The sequence below is a fragment of the Lissotriton helveticus genome, chromosome 11, assembly GCF_964261635.1.
Source record: "Lissotriton helveticus chromosome 11, aLisHel1.1, whole genome shotgun sequence".
NCBI classification, from domain to species: domain Eukaryota; kingdom Metazoa; phylum Chordata; class Amphibia; order Caudata; family Salamandridae; genus Lissotriton; species Lissotriton helveticus.
The window spans coordinates 982,453,870-982,468,776 of NC_136072.1; the positions used below are offsets into that span (position 1 = coordinate 982,453,870).

General features: G+C 41.7%; 1 protein-coding gene across 3 annotated transcripts in view; it reads right to left on the bottom strand.

Annotated features, from left to right (window-relative positions):
• KIAA1671 (KIAA1671 ortholog) overlaps positions 1-14,907 on the bottom strand; it is a 996,223-nt gene that overhangs the window by 394,596 nt on the left and 586,720 nt on the right. The window contains exon 1 of one of the 3 annotated variants that reach the window (XM_078667335.1): positions 6,918-8,229. The exons of the other annotated variants lie outside the window; for them this stretch is intronic. Within the exon in view, the coding sequence (XP_078523461.1) occupies positions 6,918-7,202 (285 nt within the window). The 5' untranslated portion in view covers positions 7,203-8,229. Of the gene's footprint in view, positions 1-6,917; positions 8,230-14,907 lie in introns of those variants that run through there. 3 annotated transcript variants of the gene reach the window in all.

Here is a 14,907-nt window from a genome sequence, read left to right on the forward strand (position 1 = left end):
TAAGAGCACACAGTTCTAAAACCTCGTTTCAGATGAAAATGACTAAGCATGAAGACTTCTTGTATGATTGCACATTTAAGTCATGCCACAAAGCTGAAGTTACAAGAGGTGGTCTTAACCTGGCTAAAGAATGATAATCTTCAAGAGGTAGCCAATAGGGATGAACTCCTTGCAATCCACATGCTATTGGTTGATATCAAGTCAATCTTGACAATAACAGAATAGAAATTAGGCATATAAGTGTTGTCTTCCAAAGGATTTCTTTACAATGAGCAGATATCATTCTATCAATGATAGTGCTTTGGAGTTGTTCCAAGCAGAATCATGACAGACTATCTGTGGTACAGAGAAAACAGATATTTACGAGTAAAAATGCAGGCATTTGTCCGACCTAATATACATTAAGGCAGTTCCAGAACTCAACAATGCAGTGCAGTAAATGAATTTATTAAAAACAACTTAATATCAAAAGGAAACGTTTTGAATTTGCAAAAATATGAGCAGGTTCAGCAGTTGGGGGCCTGTGTAATTAAGAGGTTGTCTATGGTGGCCCACTGCACTGCCCAGGGACAGGGCAGTAGTCACTTCCAAAGCCTGTAGCTGGTTCAGAGTCCTCTCTATGTGGCCAGAAGTGTTTAGGTTTATTTCCGTAGCATTAGAGCACATGAGGTGCGGGCATAAAAGTCAGGGCCGGACTTACCGTAGCAGGCACTGAGCAATCCCCTGGTGCGCCGCATGGGTGGGCGCGGTTTTGGGTCCCTGGGGGCCGTTTTTGCAGCATAGCTGCAAAATCGGCCCTGTAACAAAATTGGCCGAAAACCGGCCCTGGCAAAGAGCGCACCCACAACCCCCCGTTGGGGGGGGGGCGAGCACTTTGCCAGGCCGGTTTTGGTTCCCAGTCCGGCCCTGATAAAAGTCCCTTCCACAATATGGTCTCCTCCTCTTCCTGTCCTCGATCTGCAGGTTACAACTGTAGGGGCAACATGAACAACAAACAAACTTAGAGGTCTAAATCAGAAACCTGATCTGAATATCTTTTAAAATACCTTCATGTCTAAAAAGTACATCAAGATAAAGAAGTGGCTAACAGTTATGAACAACAGACCAGATCGCCAAGAAAAGGGCCACCTGTAATTGCTAATCAAAACCCATTATGGATTCCCATCAATAACTTGTATGGATCAATGTTTTCATTTGGTAATACTGCCAGGGTATTCTGTCTCTTGATCATTGAGACATACGGCATACCCCCATCTTTGGCATGGGGTAATGACCTACAATTACTAGATTAGACCAAATGATGAGGATCTGATGGGAAAGTGCAGTGCAAAAAAATGAAGATGAATGTGATGGTTAAAACAAGATAGGGAGCTTTAACAAAAATTACTTTATTGGGCATAAGCCCCTTCCTTGTTAAAAACAAGAACAGTGCAACAACATAAACGCAGTTTAAACAAATAGCTGCGAGAGGACCAACATGTTTCAGCCTATTATGGGAGGAAACCCAAGGCTTTCGTCAGGGTCTCTGTTGTCAAAGAATGCTACTGCCAAATTAGTGAAAAACGTGTGAAAAAATTATAATAAAAAACACACAAGTGAATTAATAACAGTAAAGGATATATTTCTCCTACATCTGTTTCAATTCCTCCTGGGCACCTGGTGTGATCCAGTGTGCCCGGGGAAAGGACCTCACCTCTTCCTGGACCTGGCTCAGGTAAATGTGAGACCCCGCTCTGTCCGTCGTTGTCCCAAACGATGATTGAGTCAGGGGGAGGCTCCTCTTCCTGTCCTCACTTGTGTGTTTTTTATTATACTTTTTTCACACGTTTTTCACTAATTTGGCAGTAGCATTCTTTGAGAACAGAGACCCTGACGAAAGCCTTGGGTTTCCTCCCATAATAGGCTGAAACATGTTGGTCCTCTCGCAGCTATTTGTTTAAACTGCTTTTATGTTGTTGCACTGTTCTTGTTTTTAACAAGGAAGGGGCTTAAGCCCAATAAAGTAATTTTTGTTAAAGCTCCCTATCCTGTTTTAACCATCACATTCATCTTCATTTTTTGCACTGCACTTTCCCATCAGATCATCATCATTTGGTCTAATCTAGTAATTGTAGGTCATTACCCCATGCCAAAGATGGGGGTATGCCGTATGTCTCAATGATCAAGAGACAGAATACCCTGGCAGGATTACCAAATGAAAACATTGATCCATACAAGTTATTGATGGGAATCCATAATGGGTTTTGATTAGCAATTACAGGTGGCCCTTTTCTTGGCGATCTGGTCTGTTGTTCATAACTGTTAGCCACTTCTTTATCTTGATGTACTTTTTAGACATGAAGGTATTTTGAAAGATATTCAGATCAGGTTTCTAATTTAGACCTCTAAGTTTGTTTGTTGTTCATGTTGTTCCTTCAAGGGGATAGAACTTAGACGGGTCTTTAAATGTCCCTTTAGCCCTCCGATACCGTTTTGTTAGTTATACAACTGTAGGGGCCCAATGAAAAGACAGTGCTGTCCTTTTCTGACCGGTGGTGGACACAGGCAAGTAGTTTGGAAATGGAGGACCCAGTCACGGGCGACAATGCATCACTCTACGATCAGGATGGTTGATGGTATTTTCCAGGCAGCAACTGGGAGTTCGACTCATTTTACTGGCCTTCGCTCCCTGGGACAAGTGGTTTAGGATTTGGGTCTTCTGTCTATATTATGCTGCAGATCTTTGTTCAAATCTCAGATCCTGAATGTTTGCAGGTAGTTTAGTCCCAGCCAGATTGATTATTTAACAGGAAGGGTAGAAATACTGCTTCCTAAACCTATGCTCCCAAAGCCAGCTGAAAGGAAGCAATAAGGATAGCATAGCGTATTAAATAATTGCACACTTATACCATTTTCTGTTACACTCTGTTACCCTACTTATGAATACGTTACTTAGCCAAAAGCTTACAGAAACAAAGAACGAAATAAAAAGCTTTTGTTTACATTTACTAATAAAAGGTTTCCTACATGCCAAATCTTATACAACTCTGGTATATATTTGAATTGATATACTGTATCCCAGTTTTCACAGACCATAGGTTAAAGAAACCGTTAACGAAACGCTCTCAACTTAGTTTCAATTTTTTTCAAATGCCCTGAATGGTCACAAAATTTGCATTGCATTTTCTAGACATCTCTTCTACTAGTCATGTTTCTCATGGTACATCTTTTGCTGTTCCCAATCATAAAGTATAATTAGTTAGTTGTAGTTTAATGTGTAGTAGTTATAGAGTAGGGACACTGCTCAAAACTACTAAAATAGAAACATAGATGAAAGTTTAGAGCTTTTAATACGAAATGCACATTTGATTACCAGATTGTATAATTATTATATGAAGACTAAATCTTACCCGAGGTGCAGATATTGAGACATCATTAAACTTATCCCCATGGTGTGTAGGAGCCCCACGAAAAAACTGAAAGGACAGTTTGTGGATGCTTAAGGAGCAATGATTGGCGGCATGAAGCATAACAAATAGTGTTTGAGCCAAAATCTCAATCTCACAATTTTATTGGTGTCTTAATGAAGTATGGAAAGAATTTAAGGAACTGCATTGATCTGCATTAGTGTTTATAAAGATAATTCTCAATTTTAATATAATGCTATTTTTCATTAAAATATATTTTAAAAAGGGAGCTATATAATATATGAAATAAAAAGGTTAACTTCGTTTTATTATATTTTTCTCTAGTGCACAGTTTCAATACCAAGCATTTGCAACGGAATAGGTCTCACATTTACGAAACTCTCGTAAATGTGATACCTACTGTATTGCAAATGCTGGTTTATCAAACCGCCCATGCGGCTCTTTGTAACACTTTCCTTAGAGGAGCCGGGTCTAAATAGATTGGCGGGGCCAACATCAATGTGAAAGCGCGGCATGGGGCGCTTTTACAAAAAATAAAAAGCATTTATTTGTCGAGTTGACAAACAAATGCTTTTTTTTGTAAAAGCGCCCCATGCCGCTCTTTCACTTTAATGTTGGCCACGCCCATTTCTTTAGACGCCGCTCGTGTAAAGAAAGGTGCCTAGCTGATATTAAAGTTAAAGTGCTGCATACAGTGCTTTAAAAAAAATAAAACTATATATAATATCTTGCTGTTCCCCGAGGGAGAGGATATGGCTCAGTGGTCAGAGTTACCGACTCAGGAGCTGGGGGCCAGTGTTCAAGCCTCTGCATCGGCTCAACATCAAATCATTTAAATGTAAAAAAAATATTTTAAAACAACATGGTCAGGTGGGAAACGAGAGAAAAATAAAAATATAAACAGACCTCGGAGAGGTGGTTGGGGTGGCAAGCAGTGAGGCGTGAATGGGTGGAGCTGTAGCCAAGGAGTGAGAAAGCAGCTGTTGCAGGAAGCATGTCATGCCTGCAGTAGGAGAAACTTGTTAAAGACAATAGTGCTTACAGATCAAATAAGGCCTACTGTGTAGCAACAGAAGTAAAAGGGCCAGTCCTCATGGGAGGTCACAAAGAAGACAAGGCGGTACTAAGAAGGGACTAACAAGCCTATTAACAAATCAGAAGCCAACGTTTCAAAGGAGAATGACACAAGCCAACTAAAAATATGGGGGACAGGCTTCAAGTCCAAACTCTAATACAGCATGGCTTGCAGCGCATGCGCTGCCCATGCTCAGCCTAAAAACAATAAGAAACAAAGGTGATGGTGATGGTAATACTTTCTCCGAATGCATTCACAAATGTCTACTTAAATGCCCTATGTTCGTGGAAGCAAGTGTACATTATTGCCTTGGAGATTGTATACCCCGGGCCCAGTCTCCCCAATTCATTAAGTCATCCTACACATCCAGAAGTCTCTCTGGTCCTGAATTTCTTTGCCGCGTTCATTTGAAAATGTGGTTTACCAAAATTTTCACTAGGATCTTCCAAAGAAGGTTAGCAAGTGCTACCCGCACTCATGCCTGCCACGATGCCCAGTGGTACGCTGCTGAATACATAATACACAATGCTCAGTGTGTTGGGTCCTCATTTCGATAAGACCAACAATTGCCAACGAAGGAACACAATATATACCCTAGGAAAATGCATGTTTTTAAAATTGTAAAGAATTTTGCATGGATTGAATAAAAAGCTTGCATATGGAAAGCTAATTGTTCATTAAAATAAATGGTACATAGTGAATTAAAAACGCAGACATACGGAACAAGGCATGACCAAAAGACTCAGTCCCTTAGAGTGAAACACTGCTACAACCATGATTATGGGCAGGAAATTAATGTGGTCATGGCTCAATGTCTACACAAACTAACAACTTTAAGAGATCTGTGCCCTCTTATCATCAAAGTGAAAAACAGACGTTCATGCTCAGTCCTACTTTGGACTAGAATCATGTCAAGGGCACAGACCTTTAAATTGCCTGTAAAAAGTTTTTTTCATCTAGGTGATGGTATGTTTGTACTGTGATGATAAAGACCAGTGACAAAGGTTAATTATGTATACATCAGAGTGTGTACCAAGTGCAGAGCTAAAGTTCAGGAAAAAAGCTGATCTAAAAAAAAAAACGAAGAGAACTAGGCTTCGTCGTCACTCGCAGGTCATCAATGAAGACCCACACAGCATTCAAAGCATGCAGTGAAAATACCTATTCTATGATATAGTTTTTATTGCGCCTATTAATAAGATGAATTAATATTTGAACATACTAACTCCCTTAATTTTTAAGGGCTTTTCGAATAGACTCCGCTGGTTGCGCAAAAATCCCACTGTAAATCAATTTATTATGATTACCTAAGAGTAACATCGAAAACTATATTGTAAAATTCGTTAATTATGTATTAATAGGAATGCAACTGAATAGAAATGAGCATCAAATAAAAGGCCTCTGACAAAACTAGACTTCTAAAGGCATAATGAAAACTACTTTGTGTAAGGAGGCTGCAAAATCACGCAAAAAAATATTAGATGTTTCATACGTTTTCTATATCAAGCCAAAACTTTAAAATAGGTTCCAGGGTCAAATGTAGACAACATGCAAATTAAAAAAGTGCTCCACCGTTTTCTGATTTGCTACACAAATAAGCACAGAATTTCAACACTAGAACATACCACAAATACACAGTTTAATTTGAGAATCAGCAGCTTCCTCGATTGTGTGATGTGTGCACGCACACTGGGATTCCTTCTATAAGGTCTGACAGAAATGGTAGCAATTAATGAGACTAGGTGCATATCTGGAATCTCTACCATGTGAATTCGAGCAACATGTAAATAGAACATGTTTTAATGCGACAATTAGAATATATAGGAGACAGTGCAGACGTTGCCTAATAAAGATAGGGTACTTTAATTAAAATGTTGTTGCATTTTTAACACTCTCACTTGAGTTTTAGCACTGGACGACTGCTATGCAGACAGACCAGTGCAGTGTACATCATCAAACACAAGCCTTTTTATATATATTTAAAACATGCAATCTTTACATTTCCTGGCGGTCATTAACATCACTACGGTCTATATAACGCGGTCAGTTCTGGACATTCCTATAAAAAATTACTGTCATTGGGTGTTTACAGTATATTTAAATGTTAGTACAACTTCTATTGTCAAATGAAGGCCCAGGACTGGAAACCGTGTCCCAGTAACTTGTCATCTGGGTAACCTTGGTCTACAGCAGGTGTGATCCTACATATGTTCAGGAGGGCCGAACCCTTAACAGATATTCGAAATATCTACCATAAGCTAAATCTATAAATGACTACATTGAACTCATTTAAATGAGTTACCTTGAAAATCGGAAATGGGCCCAACCCTGATGGATCTATATTGGCCCAGGGCATGGAACGTGTACCTCCCCATTGAGTTCAAAGTCTTAAAACCAACCCTCACACAACCACTTCCCACAGCACCGATGCTTACAGGGTCTGCTGGATCCGAACTGGCATGCCTTTTCCTCAGTGAGGAGAACCTCTGCTGACTCCGAACAGAAAACCTCCGGAAGGATTCACGGCTCCGAGATGCGAAGTGCCTGAACGAGGAGGTCCGCTTTAAAGGTGTTCGGCTCGCACCCTCTGCGCTAGTCCTCTCGTGGGTCACGGCAGTGGTCACCAAGTTCAGAGCCTCGTGCAAGGATCTTCGAACTGTGCCCATCCAATGGTTCACATGAGTCTGGGCTACGGTAAGTTTGTCCCCAAGGTAATCCATAGTGTAAAGTGGAAAAAAAGAAATTCTGTCTCCCTGAAGTATAAGTTCACCCTTTTACAATGAAGAGCACCCATTCATTGCACTCAATCTTATTCCAGGGTACAATGGGCAGGTATCCGTCAATGTGCTCACACTAAAGGCTGTTTGGTATCAAAAATAAAAATATATCTTCTCCAAGTCTTCAGTAACTTGAAATTCAAAAAATATCTTCACTATAAACATTTATATCAAAACAAATTTCACCTGAATGTAGTGGCTAATGAATAGCTGAAAGCCGCTGCTCCATTTTTTAAAGTTGCTGGATTAGAAAACTCGTTCAACTTGCACTACAGGGGTTTTCGTGAAACGCTTTAGAAAAGTTCTTATGTTTCCAAGAAGTCGATTCGAATGAAGCAGGGACGCCCCCGCACAACCTGCCCCTTGCTCAGCGCAGCCTAGGCCCTAGTTGACAGAGACCCGTTCTGGGCTGTCTTTTTAAAGCCTCCCACCTGACAGGCGCCTTCATCTCTGCTGGCCGAAGATGAAGCCCGAGGAGTGCAGCCAGGTCGGAGCCAGGGGCAGCGCTTGCAGCCAGCTGCCTGCTTCCAGAGCGGACGTGTGGTCTCTCGCAGCCTGCCAAGAGGACTGGGGGATGACATCAGACCCTCTGCTTAGTGCGGGGCTCCATCACAAACGAGGAATGCAGCAGGGGGTGATAAGCTGCTAGACAAGGAGCCGGCCGACGCTTGCCGCCCCTCCCATGCCCGTGGTGCTTGTAAACCATTCGCGAGAGCCCTGAGACGGCGCTGCATAGCAGACGAGCCTACCTACCCTACACTCAAGATCCAAAATAGCGCAGCACGGTGCTACAACGCGTAGGATGACGTCGTTTTCACGGACAGGATGGCATCTGTATGGAAACCTGCGATAAGCTGTGCCTCCTCCGGTGTCAGATGTCCCTCCGCGCAGCCCCTTCCTTCCCACTTCCTGCCATGGAGGGGAAACAATGAGCCGTAGGTGAAATCGCCGCAGAGCTCTGCCCAAGGAAGGCTTCGGGTTGGGCTTTATTACAGTACAAGCAGCATTGCCATGGCAACCAGGGAACAGCATCTGCCTTATGCCTGAGCAGGCAGGAGCTGAACGGATCTATTGGAATGATTCATAGTTTGCACAGGTCACGTGGGGCTTCCCTTTAACCCTTGACGGGGTGGGGCAGGTCAACGCTGCTCTCTGCACCTGCGAGAAGGAGCACTTCACCCTCGGAGTGTTCTATTTTAGCACACTGCACACACACACACCTTTTCAAAAGGATCATGTTCAGGTAGGTGCAAGCACGGGCACGTTTTCATACAGTGCTGGAAGAAAAGTAAAGCCAAAAAAGGGAGGATGCTGCGCACTGAAAATATTTCAGGAGGACAGCATGAGGAAAAACTAAAATTAACTAGAATCCCACAGAAAAATAGCATGCCTGGGTTGGGGCCAAATGTTGCGGATGCATGTGTAAACTGCAATTTAATCTGCTCATCTTCGTTACAAAATGTAATTTTCGGCAATTAAAACAGCTGCAACACTTCTAAGATGTCCCAATGAGTAATGTAGTTTTACAGAGAAGGTGCAGCAAATATGTTTAACATAATATTTCCTTTTCTGTGCAACTTTTGTATTAATGTTGCTATTGAGAATAAATATGATTGTTAGTGCTGCATCTATAGGCTCTTTTGTATGTTCAGTTGTCCAAATAACGGTTAATTGAGAAGTAATAAGTAGATTTTGTGAAAAATGATATAGAAGCATACATAATCATTGCTAGCTCTCGATAGAAATGATCAGATCATGAGAATGATTTCGATAGATAGTATAATCACCTAGGCTCATAGTCCTACGTGGGTCTCCCTTTGTAAACTACAACATTACTCACTAACGGCACAGGGAGTGATTAGGCCTAACAAACAGGCGAAAAGAAGACAATCGCAACACTGTCTACTTTGTGACAGCTGCTGATATGGCCACAGATCTTACCGCCACATCCACTGATGGTGTCCATTCGCAACCATTTGGCTTACTGCTTCCAATTTAGCCCCAACAGGTACTTACTTCACAGCCTTCTCTACTAAACTGATGCAAACGCGGCTGTTTTCAGTCTAGGTTACCTACTCTTCCAACCGCCAGGAAACCTGAGGCATAAATATACTATGCCAGAAAGCATAGGAAAAAGATTAAGAAAAAACTCTGCCCCACCCTTTTCCAAATTCTTTCTACATTAGTCTGCTACTAGGTCATTTAGTAAGTGCTAACGGTCGCATTACCTTAAGTCCTTATTCACAAAGCAGATCTAGAACATTTGGTGTCTTAAGGGACAGTAAGACGACTTGAATACAGTGCATAACGAATTGCTTGAACAAGGGACTAGCCAGACAATTAAAATACCCTACACTTTGAAGTAAAGCTCTTAAGGCATGAAGCAAGTCATCACGGCCATCCACAGAAGAGCTCTCTTATCTCTTCCATTCAAGCATTTATCTAGTTATCCTTTCATCCTTCCATTCACCCACTGATATCTCCCATTTCACCTCTACATTGTCATCCATTCATCCTTTTATCCATTATCAGTCTTTCAACATTCTGTTCATTCATCAATATCCAAACCAATCCATCCATCTCCCTTTCACTCAATCCATCCTCCCATTTACTCATTCATGAATTTTCACTCATCCATCCTTAGTCTCATCCTTTCACCCATTCATCCACCAACCTTTCACCCATTCATCCACCCATTCACTGATCTATCCATCCTTTCACTCACCCAACCAACCCTTCCACTGTAATTATGAGCATTTGTATGCCGAGCTGAAGACAGAAGAGCCCCATCAAGAACTCCACACCCACTGTAGCTGCTAAAGTGGGAGATTCACAATTCCTTGTCCAAACCTATCCATCCACCCTTTCACACATCCATCTTTCCAGCCATTCATCCATCTTTTGGCTCATCCATTCACCTAACCTTTTCCTCCATCCATCTAACTCATCCATCGATCCTTTCACTCAACCAACCACCCATCCATCCATCCATCTACACTTTCACTCAACCAACCGCCTACCCTTTCACTCAGCCAGCCGTCCTTTTACTTAACCATCCATTCTTTCATTCATCCATCCACTCTTTCAACTATCATCCATCCACTCCTTAATCCACCCATTAATATGTGCTCTCATCCATCTATCCACCCCTTTCACTTATCCAGTCATCCATCAACCATTTTGTTCAGCAATCCTACCTCCACTCATCCATCCACCCTTTCACCCATCCATCCATCCATCCACTCATCCATCCTTTCACCTTTTCAATCAGAAAAAGTCTCCATTCACCCTTTCACTCATTCATCCATCCACCCACCCTTTGACTCACTCACACATCCATCCATTTTTCCTTTCACTCACTTACCCACCCTTTCACGTTAAAATATGAGCCTTTGTCTGCCGAGCTGGAGACAGAGGATGACCATCAAGAACCCCCGCCCCCTGAAGCTGCTAAAGCAAAGGGTTCATGATGCCCCTGTTCATGGAAACCCCTGCAATGGTGAAAGGGCGCTAATGTCAAGAGCCTGTATTTGACATATCCATCACGTTTTCATGGAACTTTACTTCCTCTTTCTTCAGAACTCACAAATCCAAGGTCGTGGATGTTATTTTAAGCAACACTGCATACAAGTAAATTATCCAAGGGGCAGAAGACACCATCTCCTTCTCTACACAAGTGCGAAAATCACTTGCATCTTTTCAGCTTTGAATCACTGGAGAATCAATAGTCCAACCCCATAAATACTTCTTCAGTAAAGGTATACTACACACTACCAGTTGTCATTATCACATGGCGCTGGCTCATCTTAGGTAGAACTGAAAACCACAGGATGCAATTATCCTTTTCTGGCCAGTGGATTTGTTCGCCTCAATTAATATGACATTATCCTAATGTCAAGAAAGTTACTTCAGAAGGCTTGACCTAGATTTAAAGAGGAAACAGCCACTACAACGCAGCTGTTTACACACTATACTTACCCACGCATGATTTACAACGTATGCGTGGTTACCACGTATAGCCATTACCACACATTCCCTTACTAAAAAATACGTAGTAAAGGAATGTGAGTAAAAGGAAGAATTAAAAAAGGGGGGGCTTGGAGGGGGTCCCCCCCAAAAAAAACAAAAAAGAGTTGGTTTAATAAAAGAAATAAAAGTCTTACCTAAAAAAAGCTCATCTGTGCTTCTTGTCCGTCTTTCAATGAGCCTCAATAACTACGTAATAACGTACGTGCGTCTACATACTAAATTTACAAAAAAATGGAAAAAGGACCACTTAAAACAGAGTATGAAGAAGGAGAAGTCCGTCGATAGAAAAATAAGGAAAACTGAGTAATTTTATTTATTATACACATTTTTAATGTTAGGCATATTTAAAAATATATTTATAGTTTTAAACTAAAAAAAAAAAAAACTGCAGGCAGTAAGGGTGTGGTAGGATTGAGGGCTGGGGCGGAGGGAACATGTAAGGTATTGGGGCAGGGATCGGTGAAAGCATTTACCATGAAAATGCCATTATCATGCATAGGTATACAACGAAAATCGTTGTACAACTATGCGTGGTAAAGGTATGTTCGTGGTAAAGCATATTCGTGGTAATTGCATTCGCGTTATAACGCAGGCGTGGAAAAGGCATGCGTTGCAACGGAATGCGTTGTAACGACATACAACCGATTTAAACATGGCCCACGTCCACACAACTATATGGTATCTCCTCCGCATCATAATAAATGATATTGGAACCACATCATATAACTAAAGTAACATACCCAACACCAGTAGCAACGTAACCAATGCTTATATCATAATCTCCGACTTATCATTTTTAACCAAAATTTGTTTTGGTCAAAGGGTCCTACATCCACTGTTGCGGATATTCTTCACTGTGAGTCTAACTATGGATCTGCTCTTTTACACAGCTCTAATGGGACTAGAAAGAGACTCCTGCTTTAATTACAAAAGTATCGTTTACAACTCGCAAGTATGAAACTGCTTATCTAAAGAAAGATTCACCTCAACAGGAAGTGGAATTCACAAACCCACCTGACACAGTACAATAAAAATAATGTATTTGTTATTCAGACATCTTCAGTAATGGATTTAGACTAACCACTCTACTTGAACACGGGGGTTCTTACTTCATTTCTCTTTTTCTTTTCTAGAATTGTGTCACTTAGCAGCCAGCACTCAGTTTAGATTGCAAAATGAATACCTTAAGATTGACAATCACTCGTGTGAAGAGGTCAAGTTTGTTTCTCATCCAATTGGTTCTCTCCCTCAGGAATTAAGCAGAACCAGGCACATATAAATAGCCACTGAATGCTTAATTCATGGAAATCATGCTGCAACAGACCTCACAGTTTTGACTCATTTCAAACTTCCAAATGAAAAAGTTTCTTAGGTCAGTAACTATATTTCTGGTGGGTACGCCGTCTTCTTGCAGATTATTCAGCTAGTGAAAATTCCCTGCCACTGGTAAGCCTGAATTGGAAACTCTTCTGCAATTGCTCCTCTAAATCGGCAGAGGGAACGAATTCCTTTACGAAGTCAGCATCCAAACACCTAGTGACATCAATGAAGGTATGAAGTGCCCAACCGACTGAGGAGTGTAATCGGCGGCACTTCTAGTAAAAAGAAGTTCATATCTAAACAGTATTGACAACTAGATAGAAAAAGAAGAAAACAAGTTACTTACCTGTAACTACGGTTATCCAGTATTGGTATCTTTCATAGCTTCACATGCCTGAATCATTCCCCGTCGTCGAGGCGGGAGTCCCACGGTAAATTATATATATAATAGCAGTGCCTAAAATTTCTTGTAGTAGGCTGGAAAGCCCAAAGGCCTAACTAGGCCTCAAAACTTAGCAGCCTATCTACATCATTACGTAAAAAGACCTGAAATAGTAGCCTCAGCCAATCAGCTGTCCTCACCCTCTAGAACCTTCCCAGCTCAGGCAGTTCTCCTCAGATTTTCCCAGCACAAGTGAGAATGAGTATCCATAGAAAGAACTGCCCTACCGGGGAGGAGGGTGGGTGCATGTGAATCTATGAAAGATACCAATACTGGATAACCGTAGTTACAGGTAAGTAACTCGTTTCTTATCCAGTATTAGGGTATCTTTCATAGATTCACATGCCTGAATCAGAATAGCAAGCAGTAACATCATGTCTGTCGAAAGAGGAAGGTGGGAGACAAAGAAAAAACATATATCTATCCCCACTCAACCAGGAAGGTAATAGAGTACAACACATGTTAACAAAACATATGCATCAAAACCTTCAAAATATGACTGATAGGACAGCATTATAAATATGTAACTGTAAAGAATAATAAAAAGACTACAAGTTATCCAACCTTAGTGAAGAAGATGTTGCAGCACTGCATCACCAACAGCTGTGTCATCCTGAACCGCCGACTGCAGACAGTAATGTTCGGTAAAAGTGTGGACACTTTTCCAAGTAGCAGCTCAGCAAATGTTCTCCAGCGTCACTCCAGCGAAAAGGGCCGTAGATGTCGACACTGTTCTTGTGGAATGAGCTTTGACCTTCCTTGATAAAGGTCTGTTGGCCTTGTCATGACAGAAGGTAATTGTAGAAGACAACCACCTGGCAATAGTTGCTTTCGTGACAGCTTGACCGAAGGTGTTTCTCCCATAGGCAACAAAAAGTTGTGTAGATTTACGGATGTCCTTTGTCTTCTGAAGATAAAACTTCAGACACCTTCTCACATCCAGAGAATGTAAAACCCTCTCTGCAGGAGTTTTTGGATCCGGGAAAAAGGTTCTGAGTTTGACCGGTTGATTAATGTGGAATTGAGTTGGTACTTTAGGAATGAATTTTGGATTGGTTCTAAGCGTAACAAAGTCCTTAGAGAATTGCAGAAAGGGGTGAGTAATAGTGAAGGCCTGTATTTCACTAACTCTGCGAGCAGAAGTAAGAGCCAACAAGATTGCTACTTTCCAAGTCAGAAACTTCAGTTCCGCTTTATGGATCGGTTCAAAAGGCCTTTTGAGAAGTTGGGAAAGAACAACATTAAGATCCCACTCCGGAGGAGGAGGACGAACTGGAGGAAAAGCTCGGAATAGCCCTTTAAGGAATTGTTTGATCAAAGAGGATGAACACAAGGATGGTTTGTTTGAATTCTTCCTGAATCTGGATATTGCTGCCAGATGCACTTTAATAGAAGAAAAGGCAAGACCTGCCTTAGCCAATGACAGTAGGTATGGAAGGATGGCTTCAGGAGGAAACTGAAGTGGATGAACCTCATCTCCACACCATGAACAGAACCTTTTCCACTTGAAACAATATGTTTTGATGGTTCTCTGCGCACGTGCTTGCGACAATATCTTTCTACAGTCCGAGGAGATGTTTAGGTCCTTGAACTCTAGGAAGTCAGGAGCCAAGCGTGCAAGTGCAGCGATTGAGGATCTGGATGATGGATTTGACCTCCCTCCCTTGTCAGCATCGACACTCTCGGTCTGAGCCGAAACGGAGGTTGTTGAGATAGTAGAAGGAGCTCCTGAAACCAAAATTGCCTTGGCCAACGTGGAGCAATGAGGATGAGAGTGCAGTGTTCCCTCTTCATCTTTTGCAGCACCCTCGGAATGAGCGGAATCGGAGGATAGGCGTACGCAAACATTCCGGTCCA